The sequence below is a fragment of the Dendropsophus ebraccatus genome, chromosome 2 (genome assembly GCF_027789765.1).
Source record: "Dendropsophus ebraccatus isolate aDenEbr1 chromosome 2, aDenEbr1.pat, whole genome shotgun sequence".
Classification (NCBI taxonomy): Eukaryota; Metazoa; Chordata; class Amphibia; order Anura; family Hylidae; genus Dendropsophus; species Dendropsophus ebraccatus.
The window spans coordinates 103,268,059-103,291,803 of NC_091455.1; the positions used below are offsets into that span (position 1 = coordinate 103,268,059).

Below are 23,745 nucleotides of genomic sequence, written 5' to 3' on the forward strand. Positions count from 1 at the left end.
ATTGCCAAAAATGCGAAAATTAAAGATGGCGTTGTCCCCTAAGGGTTAATACCTCAGTTCTCAAAAATAATAACTTCTGGAAGGAACAATGTAAATGTCTTTAATTGGTTTTTACACTCCATGGGTCGGGTGTAGAGCACCTCGCCCACAGAGTGTAAAGACTAGCAGTAAGTAGGGGTGCATCTTGCACCACAACTTACTGTAAGGGTAGCTTCACACACACCGTTTCCTAGCGGATTTTCTGATTTGATTTAAATAACTGAACACAGCATCAAATCTGCACCATCAAATCTGCTGCAGATCAGGTGTGTGTGAAGGCACCCTAAAAGAGCAGGGATTCCCATCCATTATAACGGGAATCCCCTCTCTTTTACATGGTGTCCACTGCAGCTGTGAAAAGCAGGAGCTGCGCAGCACGTTCAGTCTGATCCAAACTGATCAAAACTTTTGATATGTCTGTAGATTTTTTTTTTTTTAAGACAGTGTAAGAAAACATCCAATTTCACAGCTACTCCTATGTTTAGTCTACGATATAAATAGAACAGTTTTATAGTTCTCTATATTTCCTGTTTATACATGGAGGCATTGCTATAGGTTGTAAACGGAGTTTTTAATATCATGTTTGCCTATGAAAGGGTAAAGCCACAATTACTCAGAAACAGTGATAGGAGTATTCCAACTCTACTGGAAAATACTTATTGTGACCTTTGGGTTTAGCTGTCATCAGGCAATGTATTTTTGCATTTGCTCTACAGGCTGAATAGTAAAAATGAGGTGTCAGTAGCAGCTAAATCATCCATGTGTTTCCTTTAGTTATTGGGTTTGAACCAGGTTCAGGGACCTGCACATTAACCTTTAGTACTGTAAACAAAAGAAAAAGGCCACTCTTATCTTATATGTTGTTGTTTATTGAAGAACAGCCAGATTACATGAGAAAAATGTCAATGTGCATTCTTACATGAATACAGGACATGCAGGATAGTAAATGAATAGATGAAATACTAAACTCACAATGTTATATAGATTACTTAAGATAAAACTGGAGGGCCTGTAAACCTGCCAAAAAATAGAATACCCTGTGTTTTGTTGTGTTTTACAGTGAATAGGAAAGGGTGATTAACATTACATTCTGTTTTAGACATCAAGACTCTCTCTCTTATCACATCTGCAGCCTCACTGCCTTCCTCATCTACATCTATGCTGGCTCTATAAATCGCTTCAGACACAGATAAACCCTTTTTCTCTGACAATACAGAAAAATCTGCCACCTCTTCATTGAATGCATCATTTATTCCCAGGCTCTTCAGATTGTCCTTTAAGGTATGACTGCTTTCTATCTTGAACTTTGGAAAACTCAACTTTACTTTGCTGTTGCCCATCATGCTTGGGTTGGTCAATTTGACATAATTTTCAGAAGTCAGTTCCTTTTCCAGCTAAAAAAGCAAAAACAAAACACAATTAACATCACATCTTAAGTCATATTCCTCAGGTTTATTTTACCTATATTTTGAAATTATGTATTTTAAATATTTTTACAGTGCACCTATTGTTATAACTTTCAAAATCTAAATCAACAGTAGATGTGATATAAAGCAAAATTGCAATTTACTTTTTTTTTTTTTGTTATCATGGAGAACATGGCACTTCCTGTTTTTTCTCAAAGAGTCAGAAAACAGGAAGTCCTGTGTATCCCAGGCCATCTGGGTGCTCACAGAGAGGAGACAGTCATGTGACTGATGGACACATTGAGCTGTGTCACTCTGTACTGGCCGGAATTCCTGTGTTTAGTCTGTTTTTTCAACCAGCACAAGTCAGAAAATCTGCCTTTAGTCTGGACCTGGATTTCTGGTAAGTTCAGCTTTGTTTTACAGCATGATAACGACAAAAAAAAAATAAAAATAATAATGAATCTATATTGCAAACTTTATTTATATCACATCTACTGTTGATTTAGATTTTGAAAGTTATAACAGGTACACTTTAAATTTAGATATTTTCTACATTCAAAAGACTTAAAAGTCAAATGAAGATTAAAAAAAGGCAGACAGGCAGGGTAGAGCAGGAACTTAATAAACATGGAACTGTATACTTACCAGTCCTCGTGCCTCCGTAGCACAACTCATGGGTCTCACTGATGGCCACCGACTTTTCTTTTAGGATGGAATCTGGGTACGGTGTCCCATCCCAGTCACTGATTGGCTGAGCGGGTAATGGATCAGCTGGGTACACGATGTTGCCAGCTGAAAAAGCTGCAGGAGGCTGGTAGCTGTCAGCTGGACCCAGGATTGGCACAATGGGGTACGAGGATAGGTAAGTATACTTTGATTATGTTACTGCACCCCCTGCCTTCCTGCTTTTTTTATTATTATTTCATCTAACCTGCTGTTATGTCCTGATATCCTCAGATGCATTTTTGTTAAGTTTGTAGTTTAATACATATGCTAATTAGGATGGTTGGTGCACTGGGGGCAGGGGTACCGCCCTCAGTGCACCGATTCGCCACGGCCATCCCATGCCGCCTAGTGAATATTTATCTGGCACTTTGCAGTGATGAGGTAAGGTAAGGAAACTACCTTCTTCCTCATAATAGCAGGTTAGATACTTCTAACCTGCTGTTAGTTTCCCTTTAAGTAAGTTGCATGTGCCTGTTCTATTTGTTTTAATACATTTAATACATTTCCTTTCCAACTTCCTTCTTGGCCAATTTGATTGGATAGGTCCTCATATTATACAGATTGTTGTATTGTTTACTGTGGCTGTCACTGATTTACAAATAGTTTGGCTAATCCTAATAATGCTAGATAAACACCACATCTTTGGATTACATTTGGCAAATACACTAGAAAACTCTCACCCATTTTTGTCTAACATGCTCACTGATCTAAATAGACATATATATGTCATAAAGAGTGTCCCTATGGCATACAGTTGATGTGAATGTTGAGATATCATAACTGTATTGAAAAACACACTCAATTACACCTTTCAGTACAACTGTATTCAAAAAAGTATACCGTGTGTGTGTGTATATATATATATATATATATATATATATATATATATATATATATATATATTTTATTATTGTAGTGAGATGAATGTAATACATAATCATGGTGAACATTGCCTTATGGGAGCAATCTGGATATGACCGCTATGAAATTACTCTGCTTAACACTTTTAAGGGAGCACTGCTACAGAGTACTCTGACTGTGACTGTTTTTTTGTAAAAACAGCTAATAGACTGCCTGGAAGGGAATTGATCAGCTCCATACCAAGTACAGAAATTCAGACAGGAGCAGATAAGTGATGGGGGGGGGGGGGTAAAACTGTAATGTTCTTATGTCAGCAGGGTCAAATGAGCACCGTTCACCAAGATTGGGGCTTATTTGCAGCAATTATTGCTCTGCAAGGCAGCACAAATGATTGCCGTATCGTTCGTGCAGCCATTAACATTCTTTGTTATTGACCATACATCTCGTGTTTACACAGAGAGACGTACAGCCAATAACGACCACTGCATAAAAGAACCAATCAGCCGTTGAGTGGGCATTTTCCTATTTCTCGGCTGATTGCTGTCACTTTTAGGGTAGCTTCACACGAAATCTGCTGCAAATACATGTAGTGTGATGCTCAATGGGGTTTCATACCCACAGCAGAATTTTATTTTACTGCGAGTATGTAACCCGGCCCCATTAAGCCTTTGCAGCCCGCCTTCCGCAGCTCGGGGGCCCGGAGCATACATTACCTGCTCGGCGCTGCGGCTGCATGTGAGGCTCCTGGCTCCTGTCGGTCCCCATCAGCCAATCAGTGCACGGGTAGCACTGATTGACTGATGGGGACCGATGGTAGTTGGGAGCCTCACACACAGCCGTGGCGCCGAGCAGGTAATGTATACTCTGGGCTGCGGGCGACGGGCTATGGAGGGGTTAAAGGGGCCAGGTTACATACTGGCAGCGGAATGGAAATTCCGCTGTGGGTATGTAACCCTATTAAACTTCACTGTACAAGAATTTGCAGCGGATTTCGCTGCAAACTCGCAGCGTGAAATCTCCTTACACAGAACCATTATCGGCTGTATGAGGATTTCTAGGAGCTTTTGTTGCTGATAATCGACCCGTGTACAAAACAGTGCTGGTGGTAGAAACTGTAACCAATCACCAGGCCAAAGCACTGAAAACAGGAAGAATAACGCACACTATAAATAACATCACATCAAAAGGAATCATCTGTAGTGAGTATAACATTTTTGGTAGTGATAATTTAACCCCTTAAGAATGTGCAGTGTCCCAGAGCGGAGGTGGCCCCTACTATGTTCTTGCCTACCTGTAGTAAGGTTCTTTCATATAGGACCCACTGGGTGAAGCGCAGGGGTGTAACTAGAAATGGCTGGGCCCCATAGCAAACTTTTGATTGTTGCTAAGTAGTCTAGTCCAGAGGAGGTGTTAGTGAGGAGTCCTTTTTAGGTCTCTGTTCCTGTCACAGGCAGTATGCAGTGCTAAAACCTAACAAGAGGCAACTACCTAAAAGGGGACAAACCTTGCCTATGCCTGGAGGTGACCATTTCAGTTGTGCTATTTAGGAAGTCAGGACTATCCGCAGTGGAGCAAAATGCTATGAAGCATAAATTCTCTGGCCTACCCGGGTAATCTTGAGGAGTTAGTTGTACCCCAGGTGTATAGGCCCTCGGCCCGTGTTCCCAGTCCTGGCACTCCGTGATCTCTACTGGCTATAGGCGGCATTTCTCCTAAACGTGAGTATGGGTTATTTTTCTACCAAGTCCTCTTCAGTCAGGTCACCCCAGCAGAGTTCTGTAACTAATGTACATAGGCAAGGCCCTATGGTAGCCCCCTTTCCTTAGCTCCAAGTCTTAACTAAAAGTTCAGCGCACATAGAGTCTGCTCCTTGTGTTCCTATGTCAACCAGTGAGAAACTGAGATTGTTTCAAGTATTATACTCCATAACCCATGTCCCACTCAGCCAATCAGTGGATGCACTTTATCTGATGAAGGGAACCAGTTTTCACAAAACGCGTCATATGTGCATTCCGTAAATCGCTTTTATTTATTTCTAAGTCTGTCTTGAGACCACTTTATTTGAGTAGCGCTGGCATCCAGTGAGTACAATTTTTTTGTTTTTATTTTGCAGAATTAGTGGCTGCAGCGGGACAGGGCACTGATTGGCTGAGCGTGATATCAGGGAGCCAGAAGTCAAAGAAGCAGGCCGGAGCACGGACAGGTAAAGTATTCACCAGACCACGGCGGGTTAAGGAAATGGTGTTTACCACAATCAAAGACCTGTAACTTTTTTTTTATTGATGGAGCTGGGTGGGGGGTTTTGTGAGGCAGAATAACAAAATAACATCTCACATTTTTCTATATACTTTTCATATATTTTTCTAAATACTTTCCATACATGTACCATTTTATAGTTTGGGTTGCTACAAGTTTCAATACCATTAATGGAGTACCCCATTAAACTTTTTTTTTTTACTTTTTAATTAGTTTTGTTAAGGAGAATTTAACTTGCAATCCTCTGACCTATACAGCTGTGCCTCTGGCATGACTCTATAGAGGCATATAGATGGCAGGCCTGGGATACCTAGTGGCAGCCATGTTGCTTGACTGCCGAGAGATGACATCTTTAGATCCATTACATGCTGCGGTAATAATTTGGCTGTGGCAGCTCTATTTGAGTTCAGAGGTTACAAGGTGAAGACTCCCAGAATGAGAGGACACAGGTAATGTTAGGATTGGAGGAGCTATGGCCAGTAGAGAGCAAGGTCTCTTGAAACACAAATAATTGACCTTGTTCTTCAGTATTAAATCATCTATGTCTGTTATGAATCATTCATCTATATCAAACCTTCTAGTGTTGTACCTGTTCTACACATTATTAGATATCTAGTAAAAACATTTCAGTTTAGAAGATTTAAAAACACTGATTTAAAATTAGTAAACAAGGAAACAAACTCACTATAAAAACCTGCGATACTAAGTTAATTTGCTTATGGAGTTTAATTGACTTTACTGTCATATTGCTGTTACCTTTTCCAGTCCAGTCGAGTCATCCTCAATACTTTTTGGCATTATAATGAGCATGCTCATTTGTTTGCCTGCAAACGGGATATCCAGGATCATCAAATTCTGTTCATTCAAAGTTCTAATGCTGAGCCGTGCATCTAGCTGCATCATTTCAACTTTTTTAGTTTCCGTCTAAATGAAAGGACATGTCTTTAGTTTTGTTTTTAGTAATCACATTTATTTATTAGGTGGCAACCTTATTCAGCATACAATAAACTATGTAAGTGTTTTAGAAACATGACTTGCTTATGTTTGTATGTGTGAATTACTAACAAAACACATTAAAGTGTAACTTATTTCAGAAAACCTTTGATGACTACCACTCATGATTAGAACCAGCGGGTCTCCATGCTGTCTCATGCTTACTGAAGACAGACTCTACAGAAAGTCTATGGAGCCCATCCTAAGTCAATATGTAACAGTGGGGAGAAACAGTGCTTAGCCGTAGGCTTCTCCCCCTGGTGGTCTCAGCACCCAGACATCCACCAATGAAAACTTTTCTGAAATGTAAGATACACTTTTATAAAGCTGGGTTCACACTATGTATATTTCAGTCAGTATTGTGGTCCTCATATTGCAACCAAAACCAGGAGTGGATTGAAAACACCGAAAGGCTCTGTTCACACAATGTTGAAATTGAGTGGATGGCCGCCATATAACAGTAAATAACTGCCATTATTTCAATATAACAGCCATTGTTTTAAAATAACAGCAAAAATTTGCCATTAAATGACGGCCATCCACTCAATTTCACCAGTGTGTGAACATAGCCTTTCTGTGTTTTCAATCCACTCCTTGTTTTGGTTGCTATACAGCCTCACAAATACAGCCTCAAATATACATAGTGTGAACCCAGCCTAACAAAATGCCTCTCTATAAGGCTTGTAAGTAACATGGGCATTCTGTATTACACATCTTACCAGGGAGAAGTGTATAGAAACAACCTGGAGTACAGTGACATCTAGTGTTTCCACCTTTAGGCTATGTTCAAACTACGTAAAAGTACGGCCCTGAATTGTGGCCGCAGAAAGACCTGTCAGTTCACAGAATGAAGCGAGCAACTCCAGCCACTTGCTTCATTGTGTGCTATGAGAGTTCTGATGCAGGCGAGCACTGACACGCCCGCATCAGAGCACTGCGGTCGGAAAGATCATTCGGCAGTTACTGTAGTACCCGCCGAATGATCTTTGCAGAGACCGGCCGTTACGTGACCCGGCCAGGTCACGGAACAGCCGGTCATATACGCAGTGTGCACATAGCCTAAAAGTGAATCTGTCATCATCTGCCCACCTACTAAGCTGGTGGCTGGCGAACGGAGATCAATAAAATAATTTAGAACATACCTTTTTTGCCTGTGTTTTTTATAGTTTTATAGTTCCCACCTCCTTGACACTATTCATGGCCCGAATAAGGGTGCTTTTTATGAAAATAAAAACACAGGCAACAAAGGTAGATTGTTAATGCTTTTATTGATATTTATCCCACAGTGCTGCTACTCAGTAGGCGGTCAGGATAGATTCACTATAAAGTATACCTCCAGTGGTAGGGACCACTCATAACTATACCTTATAAGACAAGCTTCCTGCTATGTCCCTGTAATGCAGCCAACTAGCTCAGTTCTTAATCTATACATGCAATAATATTTTTTATAGATTTTGTCTGTTTCTTTTCCTACAGTGCACACTGTTAAAGGGGTTACAGGGAGTCCAACTGCTGGGCAGCTCCTCACTAAATATGAGAGCAATCCTCTCACGTGAATGCAGCTCTCTATTCACTATAATAATGACATGGCTGTTCACGTACTTTGAGTAGCATTCAGCTATTTTTGGCAGTTCCATGGCAAATGAATGGAGTGGCAATGTACTAGCTTCACTGCCACTCCATTCAAGTAGGGGAGTTTCAGACCTCTGATCTCATATCAGTGGGAATCTTGCGGTTAAGGGATGCATTGTAATATTGGGACAACCCCTTTACAACAAAAAATAAATGTTATAAATACAATCATCTTGTACAGCGAATTAGTATTGTATGCATCTGACATATATCATAGACATAAAGTTACTATTATATAAAATTTAAAATAGTAAAATGGCCTAAAGTGAAACAGCTCAATGGCTATGGACAGCTTTACATTGAATGTTTTGAATTGTTGATTTGTTTCCTGAATGCAAAACTTTCTAAATAATCTTGATTCAGAATTGCCTACCATAAGATTAATCTATCATATGGACTTACTGCTCTCTCGGTGTTATAGATAGCAGCAGAAATTGGGAGTGTGTTACACACAGCAGGGAGACACATTTTGGAGGACGATTTACAAAAGCTGGAGAAAAAGAGTATATCACCCAAAATGAAGGTTGTAGGGAAAGACATTACCCAGCAAGCTACAAAGGTTAAAGATGAAAAAATAGGCAACATTTTTAATAAAGACCTACAAAGAAAATGTTTTTGGACTATAATAAGCACAAAGCAAAAACTAAACATTTGTTTTGCAAAGGTGTCCATAACCATATGACCGTATATTTCTATCTGTATATTATTTGTAACTATGGATTCATGATTATGGACAGTATGGAAGCTACTGATTTTTATGGAGCAATGCACACAACATTTTTTTTCAGATTCCGTATATTTTAAGAACATCCTGTCCACATAGAAATAAAACATGCACTTATATGGGTTATATTTGCAGAACTGACTCTCCTATATAAGCCAATAGGTCTGTGAAAAATGTGAAGGGCACACAGATTCCATCTGTATGCTGTCCATATTTGCATGAATGTTGTGGCCTAGTATTCATGTGTTCTGAACGGGGAGGAGTTAGCCCCTGTTGGACAGCTTTGGTGGCAGCTTATCTCCCCGAAAGCTTAAGTGTAGAGCAGTTAAAATCCAACATGCATGATTCCCCTCTCCCATGACAACCTTTTTGGAGAGAATCAGGAGTCATCCATACACACTTAATGGGTGTCGGGTCCTGCCAAAACTGGCAGGTTAAGCAAGACTTTTCATTAAAGGGGTTATCCAGCGCTACAAAAACATGGCCACTTTCTTCCAGAGACAGCACCACTAACCCCTTTAAAGAGTACGATGGCTTGCTCTCAAATGAGAAGTGGCTACAATGCTTTCCAGTTTAGGCATTGCTCTGTAAGATAATCATCCTGTACTGCAGAATGATAGTGTTACAATTAGAGAGCTTGTCGCTGATGTACTTAATTTACAATTACCTAGGCTGCATACAATTATATGTAATTCTCAGCTGAGAGGAGTACTAGGTGTATATGGCTTTTCTGCCTCGAAATGTAAACAAGAATATTCTGACAATAAACTAATATCTTGAAAATGTGTGAAACACTAAGTAAAAGTAGTTATATAACTTTTCAATCACAGAATAAATAAACTTTATTAAACTAAAACCAGAAACATTTTTTCTAACTGAGATAGATATAATATCCATACCTTGGTTACATGAAACTCACACTCTTTTGTTTCAGATTTATTGAATTTATACAACCAGCTTCCTTTGTAGGATGCAGCTCCCAACAGAAGCATATTAGTGTTTTCATTTATCAAACCCTCGGTCAACAAATTCTTAACATTACCTGTATAAATATAAGAAGAAAATACCAAATAAGCTTTAAGCCACGATCACACTATGTATTTTTACAATAAACGGCTGCTGTTTAGTGACAGTGCGGCATTATATTAGATTGTATGGAACAACGGCCGTGGTGTATACCCACTGTATAGACTACGGCTGTTGTTCTCAAAATAACTGACCGGTCTATTTACTGCATCCGCTATTCAGTGAACAGTGACCGTACAAGATAGCCTGTGCTCACAGTGTAAAATACGGCTCCCGGACGTACTTTACATTGTGGTCTATGGCTAATTGGAGTGTGGGTACACCCGAATGTGCCTGCATTCCAACTAAAATCAAGTGATGTTCGTCTGTCCGATACTGCAGTATCGTCCAGGTGAACATCTAAAACATCAGCTGTGTTTGACAACTCTGAACATGGCCTTAGAGCTAAAACATGTACTCAGCTATTAACTTTGACAGACTACTAACATAAAATATGCAGATAGAAAAAAAAATCTGCGTTGTGTATAACAAAATAAAGTAAAAGTTTTTTTTATAGCATCTTGAGACTGAGATCTTGAGGCTCTGACTAGAAGCAGTGGTCTAGATTTAAGCTATGTTCACACACCGTTAAAATGATGGCCATTTTAATGGACGGATGTCATTTAATGGCAAATAATGGCTGTTTTTTTTTTTAAATAACTGCCATTAAATGACATTTGTCTGTTAAAAAATGGCCACCATTTGCAGGTGTGTGAACACAGCCTTAGGCCAGGTTCACACTGCCTATGACACTGGCTGTTCTGTGACCCGGCCGTGTCACATTTTTTAAAAGAACGGAGTTTGTTTTCAATTTAAACAACGTCCATTCTTTTCATCTTGAAATGTGTTGCATTAAAGTCAATGCAAACAACGGCCATTGTTCACAAAGTATATTGAACAAAAGCTGTTGTTCGCTACGGCCATGCAAATAATTGATATCAATTATTTACAGCCATTGTACATTAAAATCAATGCAATTTTCACAGCAACGGCCGTTGTTGGTACAATGTGTGAACAAGCAACAAGTTTTATTTTCTGTATAGCAGAGAGTTTATAAACCTTGCTGCACTGCTAAAATTTCCTCAAAGAGGAATGATTTTCATTTTAGTATAATTAAACAAATATAAGCTTGTAGAGGTGTTACCTATTTATTTAGTAGAATGTTCCTGCAATATATATATGGTGTACAACCACATGTTTTACACCTGTCGCAAAAGCTCTTTTCTCAAAGCTAAGTGATGATGAAGGTATTTTGCAATTTCGCCACTAGATGTCAGTGTTTTATGTATATGCTCTTTAGCATTTAGGTTCGAGTCGATCCGAACCCGAACGTTCGGCATTTGATTAGCGGTGGCTGCTGAACTTGGATAAAGCTCTAAGGTTGTCTGGAAAACGTGGATACAGCCAATGACTATATCCATGATTTCCACATAGCCTTAGGGCTTTATCCAAGTTCAGCAGCCACTGCTAATCAAATGCCGAAACTTCGGGTTCGGATCGACTCGAGCATTTTCGAGGTTCGCTCATCTCTAATGCTCTTATGGATTGCACAGCTGAAGCTAACAAAGGGTTACTGTTTCTTATATAATATGTACTTTTATTGTCCAATGTAGATACACTTCTTTTTCTGACCTATCCTTTCTACTCTCTTCTTTGCATACAATCATTTCAACCACTCACAGGGTCTCTTACCCACTCCTGTAGGAAGTAGTCACTTGGTGGGAGGAGGTGTAGTGTCAGTCTTATCCAGATTCTCATGGGAGAAGGACACACAGAGCAGATATACCTGCTGTAGCCAAGCCAGCAGGGACAGTCTAGTCTAGACAGTGTGTTAGTGATTCAAGTCAAGACACACGTGTATGAAGCAACCAGAGACACTTAGGGTCCATTTACACAGAAAGATTATCTGACAGATTATCTGCCAAAGATTTGAAGACAAAGTCAGGAATAGATTTGAAAAGAGGAAAAATCTCAGGCTTTCCTTTATGACCTGATCTCTGTTTATAGTCTGTTTCTGGCTTTGGCTTCAAATCTTTGGCAGATAATCTGTCAGATAATCTTTCTGTGTAAATGGACCCTAAGTTTCTCCAGTCTATCCACTATTTCCACTATGCAGTGCTAGACACTACAGAGGGAGAGAGTCGTGGATAAACCCAGCCCACGCCGAGAACCACTCTACAACTACCTCTGCTATTCTCAAATCTCTCAAGTATCTCTGCAGCACAGACCCAGTTAAGCACTAAAGTCTGTATCAAGATTATCTATTTTCTGCTAAAGTGTCTTATATTATTCAGAGACTGCACAGTACAGCTCTTCTATTTTTATCACTGGGACTCGGTCATCTTTCCATCTGCACCAGCACCTATACATATCCGCCACACTCCTTGGGTCACTTCTCTCCTCTCTGTGGATGGTGGTACAGATAGTCCGAGTGGGTCAATTGCCCTTTAGGACTACTGTGACAAGAGCCCAAGGGACCCATCACAGCCCGGCAGGTCACCGACCATTTTGGAGAACAGTACAAACCGGCTACACGTAAAGCAAGTACCAACATCACACCTGTATGCTGAACTAGCACTCGTGTCACAACAACCATCATTACTGGCCGTGTACTGTAGCACCAATTGCGGCACCACATATACACATATACTTCACACATATGTTCACACACAGTATTTTTGCTCAGTATTTTGGTCAGTATTTTTTAACCCAAACCAGGAGTGGATTGAAAACAAAGAAAGGCTATGTTTATACACTGTTGAAATTGAGTAAATGGCCGGCATTTAATGGCAACTAATTACTGGTATTTTAAAATTATGTCCCTCCACTAAATTTCAACAGTGTGGAAACATAGCTCTTCTGTATTTTCAATCCTGGTTTTAGTTGAAAAATACTCACCAAAATACTGAGCAAAAATACTGTGTGAGAACATAGCTATAAGGCGTATTCCTACAATGCCTTTTCTGTGTTTTTCTTGTTGCTTTTCACCCTTACTTAAATTGGCACTGTCATTCCAAAATTTCATAGAGATATATAATAAATTTCATAGTTTCATAGAGACATAAGTGTGCAAACCCCGACCGATCAGGAGAATGATCCAGAAGAAGTGCACGCTTAACACACTCTCTATCAGCCTCATGTCATGTGATTGAGACAGCTGCACAATTTAACACAGACAAAAAAAATAAAAAAATCTCATACTACTATTCGCACTTTGCAGGTGCACACTGCAATGGCTGCGACACAGACTGCAAATGCAATGACAGGAACGTAATATAGATACAGTATTTAGAAGTGCAAAACTGCAATTGAAAAAAATGAGGTCCTTAGTAAATCATTTGATCCCACCGTATTAAGGTGACCCCAGAGGACCAGACCCTACAATGTATAATGGCCCTTCCTAGGGGATGTGTAGAGTCCGTCCCTCTGTATTTTTTCTATAGCAGTTTTGCAAAGCTAAATATCTTTATTGAACACGTTATGCCATTTGTGCTGCACTTTTCTCTTTCTATGGCTTCCCAATTTAAGGAGGATGTACCATCAGTACATCCTCTTTTATATGACCCAAGGATAGAACAGCGCCGCAACGGGGAAGACTGTTCAAAAAAAGGACCACGGCCCGGTTCCCGTGTACAGCGATCTATCCACGGGTATCGGGCCGGGGGCTGAAGAACAGAAGGCAGGCTGGCCCGCCATCAATGGGAGGGAATTCCCTCCTCTCTTTGATGCGGCTCCGTTAGAATGAACGGAGACGTGAGGGGCAGGGGATTCCTCCCACTGGGGGCGGGCCGACCTGCCTCCTGTGCTTCAGCCCCGGCCCGTTACCCGTGGATAGAATGGCACCGTACACCGGAACTGGGCCGCGGTTCAAAAAACGGATCACAGCACCGGCTTCCCTGTGACGGCGCCATTCTATCCGTGGGTCATATAAAAGAGGATGTAACTGATGGTACATCCTCTTTAAGTCTATGGGGCACTGTTTTCACAGAGAGAATGGCACATAGCAGTAGACGTCTCCTCCTGCACTTTGGTCATTGTCTGAACGCTCAGACCCTGATCAATTACTTTTGACTTGTTTATTGGCAAAGTCAAAGGTCCAGGACAGCAGGTAGGCCTTAAGGTTCCTATACACTTTAGTGAAAAGTCAGCTGAATTGCAACTGAACATTCATTCAAACTATCCTTACCCACCAAAATCCCTTGAACAGTTGAACAGTATACACAGTAAAGTTGAAAAATAAGTGAAGAATAGATGTCTGATTTACATAACATCACTTCCGATTATGCATTCCCATTAAAACAAGCACTCATCTTGAATAAAGTGCTGCTGCAGATAACACACCTACAGTTTTTTTTTATTGGAATACAACTGCAAATATAGATGCTAAATAAAATACAACTCATTATTGAAGAGTGAAAATTTTCCTGCCAATATGAAAAGTGCTAGAAAGAGAAAACTTACCATTAGTGAGATCTTTTATCGAGGTATTTATCTGGTTTTTGGCTTCTTCAGGTTGTGATTTGATGTCAATTTGTTCCAGTTCTGATGGATATGGTTTCTTTATTGAATTTATAAATTCCTACAAAGAAGAGTATTTGTATGTAGATTTTATTTTATCGTATAAACATATTGGGACAGATGTAAGCCAAAAGCCCAATTCTGGCTTAAAACCTTCGCATAGCTGCTTTTAATGCAAAATCTGTAAACTCACCGGCTGCTGATTGGTAGTTGTTTATCTATCTATATCATAAAAATGAAAGTCTGTCTGTCTGTCTTTCTGTCCCATATAGACTTGCAAACGCCTGAACCGTTTGACCCCAAATTTGGCACACAGATACATTGGGTGCCCGGGAAGGTTTTAGCGAAGGTCCTGTCCCCGCCAGATGTACAGGAGAGGAGGTGGAGGAGGATGAGCGGCGCCCCATAGAGATGAATTGGAAAATCTCCACACTGCACACAGATGATATAATTAGCTGCAGCTGCCCAGAGAAAACGGCAGTTGGAGCCTTAGCAACCAATAGGATTACTGCTTTCATTTTCACAGGGAGTTGTGGTTGCTAGGGAAGCTGCCTCACAACAGATCCACAGTAATAACTGGTAGACCCCCTACTCCATCTATACAGTATATGTATATACAGGACCCCCTACTCCATCTATACAGTACATGTATATACAGGACCCCCTACTCCATCTATACAGTACATGTATATACAGGACCCCCTACTCCATCTATACAGTACATATATACAGGACCCCCTACTCCATCTATACAGTACATGTATATACAGGACCCCCTACTCCATCTATACAGTACATGTATATACAGGACCCCCTACTCCATCTATACAGTACATGTATATACAGGACCCCCTACTCCATCTATACAGTACATGTATATACAGGACCCCCTACTCCATCCATACAGTACATGTATATACAGGGCCCCCTACTCCATCTATACAGTACATGTATACAGGGCAGTATTACCAGATGCTGCTGCCCTAAGCACTAAACCTGAGGACGCCCCATCCTCACTCACCAATTAGCATCAGGACTGGTAGGTAATAGCTCCACACGTCACATTTAACACCACCATACCAGACCTGACCAATACTGCCATACCAGGCCTGACCAATACCGCCATACCAGGCCTAACCAATACCGCCACACTGTGACTGGATAATACTGCCACACCAGACCTGACCAATACTGCCATACTGTGACTGGATAACACTGCCACACCAGACCTGACCAATACTGCCAAACTGTGACTGGATAACACTGCCATACCAGACCCGACCAATACTGCCATACTGTGACTGGATAACACTGTCATATCAGACCTGACCAATACCGCCATACTGTGACTGGATAACACTGCCACACCAGACCTGACCAGTTCCACCATACTGTGACTGGATAACACTGCCATACCAGACCTGACCAATACCGCCATACTGTTACTGGATAACACTGCCATACTAGACCTGACCAATACCACCATACTGTGACTGGATAACACTGCCATACCAGACCTGACCAATACCGCCATACTGTGACTGGATAACACCGTCATACCATACCAAATAAGACCGCAACACCAGACCTGACCAATACCGCCACATTGTGACTAAATAACACTGCCATACCAGACCTGACCAATACCGCCACACAGTGACTGGATAACACCGCCATACCAGACCTGACCAATACTGCTATACTGTGAATGGATAACACCGCCATACCAGACCTGACCAATACCGCCATATTGTGACTTGATAACACCGCCATACCAGACCTGACCAATACCACCACACTGTGACTGGATAACACCTCCATACCAGACCTGACCAATATGGCCACACTGTGACTGGATAACACCTCCATACCAGACCTGACCAATATGGCCACACTGTGAATGGATAACACCGCCATACCAGACCTGACCAATACCGCCATACTGTGACTGGATAACACCGCCATACCAGACCTGACCAATACCGCCATACTGTGACTGGATAACACCTCCATACCAGAACTGACCAATACCGCCATATTGTGACTGGATAACACCGCCACACCAGACCTGACCAATACCGACACACTGTGCTCTGACTAATAGGAAATCCCCTTTAAGGGGTTATCCAGTGCTACAAAAACATGCCCACTTTCTTTCAGAGACAACACAACTCTTGTCTCCAGTTCACTTCAATAGAACTGAGCAGCAAAACCCCGCCCAAGCTGGGACAAGTGTGGGGCTGTCTCTGGAAGAAAGTGGCCATGTTTTTGTAGTGCTGGATAACCCCTTTAAAGCATAAGGATAGTGGTTGCTATAAAAAAAGAAAAGACACCCTCTTTAAAATGATGTATACTTACTTTAGTGCAGTTGAAGCTTTTGTCCACATACAGATGTTTTACCATTTTCAAGGAAGATGCAGCACTAATTCTGCTAATGTCTGAAGTTAAAGTTTGAAATCCAAAATCATAATCTTTCACATTTTCAAAGTGAAGAACCTATAAAGGAAAACATACAGTAATAAACTTATCAAAATAACCATGTTATCTCAGTACATACACTAGTTTTGGTGCCGTATATTGATTGACTACACCTCTTCTGACCTTCTGACATTGACCTACAATATGAAACTGTTAATTAATATTTTTAAATGCCTATTTTAGCAATTCTGCATGTAATTATGATGTATATTCCAACATCTAATAGACTTACATCTAAACCCTGTAAAGTACGGCAGAGAACATAAGGACACATTTACAGAGAAAAAATTTTATGGTGCTACTCTATGTTCCCACACCATCTTTTTGTGGCAGTTTGCCTCTTTAAACTTCATTATTGTTGGATGCACAGCCCCCACAGTTGGATTCCACAGGGCAATGTACAACAATGATTTTACCGGCTGAACGAAAGATCATTTCAGCCGATAAATGAGCATTTGCTTGTTTGTCGACCGATCACTGGCCGTTTAAGGCCACTTTCTTACATTGCAGTCAACGTATGCAACCAAAACCACACCTCCATATTGTCGCTAATAGCTTTGCAATATTGCTGGGATTGATTTGTAACATCGAGCAACTATTGGTGCTTGCAAAGGGGCATGGTTTCAACTGCATGTGGTGATGACAATGTGGGAACATGCACAGTTTTGTTTACTTACTTTGTTTATATATTTAGAGCCTAGGTCATTTGGTGAGCTCTGCCATTTTATCTAAATTGATGGCCTGGACTTTGCCATCTGATCAGCATTAACGGGAGCCATAGTAGGGATGAGTTTGGCAATTTTTGGAAGCCCCCATAGAGAAAGAATGGCACACTGGCTGTGCATGCATGCTTCTGCTCCTATCATTCAAGGGACCATTTTCCTCTGTTTTCAGGATTGCAGTCACCAGTAGTCGGACGCCAACTATTCACCTATTTATACTCTATCATGTTTATTTCCATTCTTCTGTTAGATGTTACATAGCAGCATACAGTATATCTAGGGCTGTGTAAATAACTAGGCACCCGTGGTCTGGTTCCTAGGGCAGCACCTTGCAGGGGGACAGCACCAGGGAGCAGGGGGAAAGAAACCTTTTTTTGTTATTTTTTTAGTCTCCCAGTCTTCCACCTCCCATTCAGACTTGCCAGTAAATCTGGTGTCTTTTCGAGAGGGGGGGGGGGGGGGAGACGCATGGTGGTATTGGTCAGGTCTGGTATGGCAGTGTTATCCAGTCACAGTATGGCGGTATTGGTCAGGTCTGGTATAGCGGTGTTATCCAGTCACAGTATGGCGGTATTGGTCAGGTCTGGTATGGCGATGTTATCCAGTCACAGAATGGCGGTATTGGTCAGGTCTGGTATGGCTGTGTTACATGTGATGCCTGGAGCTGTTACCTACCAATCTACCAATCCTGTGGTGAGAATTCCTTCAGACAATATGCAGACTCTAAGGGAAAATTCACACGGGCGGATCCGCCGGGAGTCTCACGCACGAAATCCGCAGCTAATCTGAAATACACATATTATTCTTATTGTATTGGATTAGCTGTGGATTTTGTGCGTGATACTCCCGGCGAATCCGCCTGTGTGAATTTACCCTAAATCATTGATTTATACTTTAAGCCGTTAAAAACCTTGAAAATTGTGATTCAGACAATGGGGGACATTTATGAAGTCCGGGGTTTTTTACGCTGGGCTTACAAATGTCCCCACAGCTCAGCAGCTCAGGGGATTTATGTAGAGGCACATTGCCTCTATATAAATCCCGATCGCACTGAGCCAGTCCGTGCGAAAATTTTGATACCGACGCCAGCTCAGAGCTGGCTTAGGTTTCAGTATCATTTTTTCACGAAAAAAAGATAAATGCGATGCACACAGAGGCCGCACCCACTGTGCGTGCTGCCGCACCCCCAATAACGTCCCCTCTCCACCCCACTGGTGAAGGTGGCGCAGATGCGAAAAAATATTCAAAAAAATATCATTTGCAAATATTTTTACACCGATTTGCCCCATCTGCACCTAAAAAAGGCATTTACGCCTTTTTTTTATACATGGCCCCCAATGTTTCTACATGTAGAGAAATGCATGTGGCCAAAACAACACTCCCATTTCTCCCTCAGAAGTCATGTGCTGTTACCAGGATTATTGGCTATACGACTATTGGTTACCGCATGTGGTGATGTACAGTAAGGCTTACACAACGTAAGTTCAGTATTAATCACGCCCGTTTATACAACGGCTGTGATTAACACTGAACTTACACTGTGCTGCTCGCTATGGAATCCTGGCCAGAGTGCATACATATAGTATACACTCCGGCTGGGATCCCTAGCGGCGTCGCAAGAAACTGACATGTCAGTCAATGAATAGCGGCCGCAGAAAACCCTGTCAGTTCACACGATGGAGCATGCGGCTCCGGCCGCACACTCCATTGTCTGCAGTGGAAAATTCTGATGTGGTCGCGCACGGATGTCTCTTACAACGTGTGAACATGGCCTAAATGTGGAAACATGCCCCAATACTAATCAGATATCAATATGATTTTTCAGAAACTAGAAAATCATGATGCTAATATATCTACCATGTGCAACTGTTATCTGTGCTCCCACAAAGTACATGTAGAAGACAATATGCAAGTCAAAGTGTGACTTGCTTTTCAAAAGCTTCTAGAGCCATGGTAGACATTGGACATGTGGCTATGTTAAGTAACTTCTCTATTTATGATCTTTCATTTTAGCTTAGTCACAACACAGTGCCATAGGATTCCAATACAGTGGTGCCTTGAATTACGAGAATAATTCGTTTCAGGACTGTGCTTGTAATCCAAATCACTCTTCAACCAAAACAAATTTTCCCATAAGGAATCATTGAAATATAATCAGTCATATAGTACAAAAGGCTAGAATAGAGAAGCAGGGCTGCTGCCAAAGGTCTGTGTGATCACATGACAGCAAGGGGATGGGGGGGGAGTGTCCTGCATGGACAAATCAAGAAGTGAGAATCACAGAGCCGTGCAGGAGGACAGTGACAGAAACTTTTATATATAGCAGTGTGAATGGCTGAGTGTAAGTGCAGGCACATTATAGCAGCCGTGTGTACAGCTGAGTGTGAGTGCAGGCACATTATAGCAGGGATGGAGAGGATGGGAAACACAAGGGCTGATAGAGACTGCAGGGAGCAGGAAGGAATGAGCAGGACAGATGTGGGCACATGCATGCAGCACTCTCTGTCCGGGGTGAGAGAGGTTACAGATATGGAGATATTACCTCCACAGTCCTGTCCCCTGGTGTAAGCACCAGCCTGAATTAGATCTGCCATGATTTGGAAGGTGAGGAAGCCTTCCCGGGTCAGAATACAGTGCTGTAGACTGCACTATGCAGACCATGTCCCTCCCTGACTTTCCCTCCCACTCAGTACAGGGAGCTCGTAAACCAAAGCAATGCTCTTATACCAAGTTATAAGTTTGAAAAACTGTGAGCTCTTCTTGCAAAACCTCTCTCAATCCAAGTTACTCTTAAACCAAGGTACCACTGTATTAAGGAACAGAGAAAGACTTTAAACAATAACTCTCTTTTTTATGGACAGGTTCCCAGGGAGGTTATTAAACACCCTACAACCCACACAACCCTTTGAAAGACTACTGATGTATCTATTTATACAAATACCTACAGCAATTAATTTTGTTGGTTTTGCCACCCTCTCATATATACACTATGTTCTCATGACAGCTGGTATTATTTGGAATTTAGTAAAGCGTAAGTGAATATGCATAAAATACCATACCTTGTATAGTAGCAATACCTGCACCTCTCACTCTCGGCTTCAGGACTTTACCTCAGCTGCACAAGTTCTATGGAATGCATCACCTAAGGTTGCCTTTACACAAAGATATTTATATGATAGATTTTTAAAGCCAAAGCCAGAAACAGACTATAAACAGAGAACAGGAAAGACTGAGATTTCTCCTCTTTTCAAATCCATTCCTGTCTTTGACTTCAAAAATCTGTCAGATAAATCTGCCTGTGTTAAGAAACCCTACGAATGTCAGACCCCCTCCAATACCTAAAGCTTTAAAACTGGTTCTCTACCTGCACTGCCCTATTTATAAAGATGGGGGGGGCCATAGTAACAGCAAACAGTTCTTGCAAGCAGGGCCCTCACTCTTCATGTATGGCTTGAATATATTATATATACACACACACATATATTTACATGTGTATCTCTGTAATGTCTTATTTTTGTCTATGTATGTATCCCTAGAATTGTAAAGTCTGTGGAATCTGTTGGCGCCATATAAATAAAAATTATTTTTATTTTCAATAGTGAAATCAATCACATACGCCATGCAAAATGCCCTTGACGTTTCCCAGTGATCGTTTCCCATGTGAATATCATGCTGGCAGCAGGGAAACTCATTACAGATTCAAAGAATTTCCCTGCTGCCGGCGTGATATTGACACATCATGATGGGCAGGGAAACAATCCATTCCATGCATTCACTGTCCGTAGGTCCGCAAAATCTACGGATGTGTGAATGCAGCCTTATGTGGTCTGTGTTAAATGGTAAACGAGCACTGATATCATTGATTGGTGCCAGTTTACTTTGTTTTCACATATGGCATGTTAGCTGCATCTTGAATTACAGTAAAATTGTGCCCTGTTTTATTGCAAATTAAGTAAAATTGTGTCGCTGATTTACTGTAAGTGTGCAATTCATTAGAAAATAGCAGGAAATTCATGGCAAAAGGCCATCAAACACACCATAAATGGATGTGAAAACACATCATCCCACAGCTCAGTAATCGCGCTCCCCATTGCTTTAATCAGCCATTTGCTTTAGGGTGCCTTCACACATACAGATTTCACAGCAAATAACTGCCATTATTTTAAAACAATGGCTATTTGCCATTAAATGGTGGCCATTCACTAAATTTCAACAATGTGTGTTTTCAATCCACTCCTGGTTTTGGTTGAAAAATATTGACCACAATACTGAGCAAAAATACTGCATGGGAACACAGCCCTAAGGGAATCGGTCAGTTGTAATTAATGTCCCAAATTGCTGACACTGATAAAAAGCTGTTAAAGCAAGGAGAAACTCTGTACCTATTCTTTGTTGCAACATTGTGTGTAGATCAGCAGGAACCCAGTAAGCGGGGGATTAGCCAGGTGAGTGTTCGGGTTTTTATTAACCTAGCCTGAACCCTTTAAAAGAAACAATAAAACAACCATTTTTGGCATCTGGCTTTGATCTTCTGTGTGATTCAAAAGCTCACTAGTATAATGAGTTAATGAAGTCCATAATTTGTCCTCCAAAGCAACCTGTACAACAGTTAATGTTCTACCTACCTTTTCTATTTCAGTGGCAGTATTTCCTTTGGCTCCTTTAAAAGCTAAAGCCAAAGAGGATGAAATGCAGAATGGCGAGAAGATGAAACTTTCTGTCTTGTTCTTTTCATTTAAGTTTTTAAATATATCTATGGCCAAGGCTGCGTTTGCCAGACGAAAAGCTTCCATTATCTAAAACACAAAATAGTCCATTATTTATCATGTAGCAAATTATATTGGTATAACATCAATGAAAAAAAATAATGACCTAGCCCACACCTAGAGATGGTAAAAGAGGAGCACTTCTTAAACGGTGAGGCTACACCTCACTAGAGATGAGCAAACCTTGAGCACGCTCAGGGCCGTCCAAACCCCGATGTGCAGCATTTGATTAACAGTGGCTGTAGCCCTAAGGAGCCCCGGAAAACATGGATTCAGCCTTATTTCAATTCATGGAGACCCCAGATGAAAACTTAAAGCTTTCAAAACCTTTCAGTTACATTTCCCAACTTACATGGCACAGACACTTTAAAGGCTCTATAAGTGTTATAGAAGATACTTCCCGTAACTGATACAGCTGGAGGAACTTCCCCACAAGTGCTATACAGTCGCTGCTGCTAAATGCAAAAGAATTCTATGAAGTTATACACTTAGTGAAAAAAGATAAATGTATTCAGCGCATGCAGTGCTAAGACTCATGTTAGTTGTCGAAATGCATAGGTTTTGTGGCCTACATTAGGAGACATACAGTATACAGTGGTGTCATTAATCCCTGAGAGTTTGAACAAATGCTCACAGGAACCTTGTGGTTATTTTTGGAGTGTGTCGCCAGCCAGGGCAACTCCGCAACAGACTCTTAGGATTCTGACATCCAGTGGATGAACATACATTATATGAAAGATTTTAAAACAGCCATCGCACACAGCCTGAGACAGAAGTGATAGAGACATACAGGTACCTTTTCCTATTATTTACCTGCATTGCATATATACTTCTACACAGGGTGGTAGCCTCTTGATTTAACTACACTTAACTGTAGCTGCCATTATAACATTCAAAATTTAAATCAGTAGATGTGAAATAAAGCAAGTTTGCAATATACATTCATTATTATTTTTGTTGTTATCATGCTGTAAAACAAAGCTGAACTTACCAGAAATCCAGGTCCAGTCTCCTGAAGGCAGATTTTCTGACTTGTGCTGGTTGAAAAAAAGAGACTAAACACAGGAAGTCTGACCTGTACAGTGTCCCGACTCTGTCAATCACATGACTGCCTTCTCCATGAGCACTTAGATGACCTGGGAAACACTGGACTTTATGTGTTTAGAGTCAGAACACTGTGCTGTGTTTTCCATGTCAGTGACGTGTTTTCCATGATAAATATAAAAAATAATGAATGTAATTTGCAAACTTGCTTTGTTTCACATCTACTGTTGATTAAGTTTTTAAAAGTTATAATGACAGATACACTTTAAGAGTCTTAGCAGTGCATGCACTGAACACATTCATCTCTTTAAAAAAAGACCCGGGCATCATACGGCCCGTGGGCTCACATCCCCTTTCAGCATCCCTAGCGCAGCTGTAATGTTCAGCCTGCTCACTGCAGGGTAAACAGGCTGAACAAAAGGAACAGAATAGATCAGCAGGACCTGTCAGTGTCCTGCTCCTGTTTTCATTGTTATAGGCTGTGGGCAGCCTATTAGCAGCCAGGATCTCTC

The 23,745-nt window shown here is 41.1% G+C and overlaps 1 protein-coding gene across 2 annotated transcripts in view; it reads right to left on the reverse strand.

Annotated features, from left to right (window-relative positions):
• Positions 1-887: 887 nt before the first annotated feature.
• The window catches only part of LOC138784604 (serpin B5-like), a 28,313-nt gene continuing 5,455 nt past the window's right edge, over positions 888-23,745 (reverse strand). Inside the window, exons 2-7 of one of the 2 annotated variants that reach the window (XM_069960222.1) lie at positions 22,049-22,219; positions 16,582-16,719; positions 14,167-14,284; positions 9,540-9,682; positions 6,048-6,215; positions 888-1,433 (exon numbers count right to left, since the gene is read on the reverse strand). In XM_069960222.1, coding sequence (XP_069816323.1) covers positions 1,029-1,433; positions 6,048-6,215; positions 9,540-9,682; positions 14,167-14,284; positions 16,582-16,719; positions 22,049-22,216 — 1,140 coding nt within the window. In that variant the 5' untranslated portion in view covers positions 22,217-22,219 and the 3' untranslated portion in view covers positions 888-1,028. The remainder of the gene's footprint in view (positions 1,434-6,047; positions 6,216-9,539; positions 9,683-14,166; positions 14,285-16,581; positions 16,720-22,048; positions 22,220-23,745) is intronic. The other variant, XM_069960223.1, reaches the window with a different exon arrangement.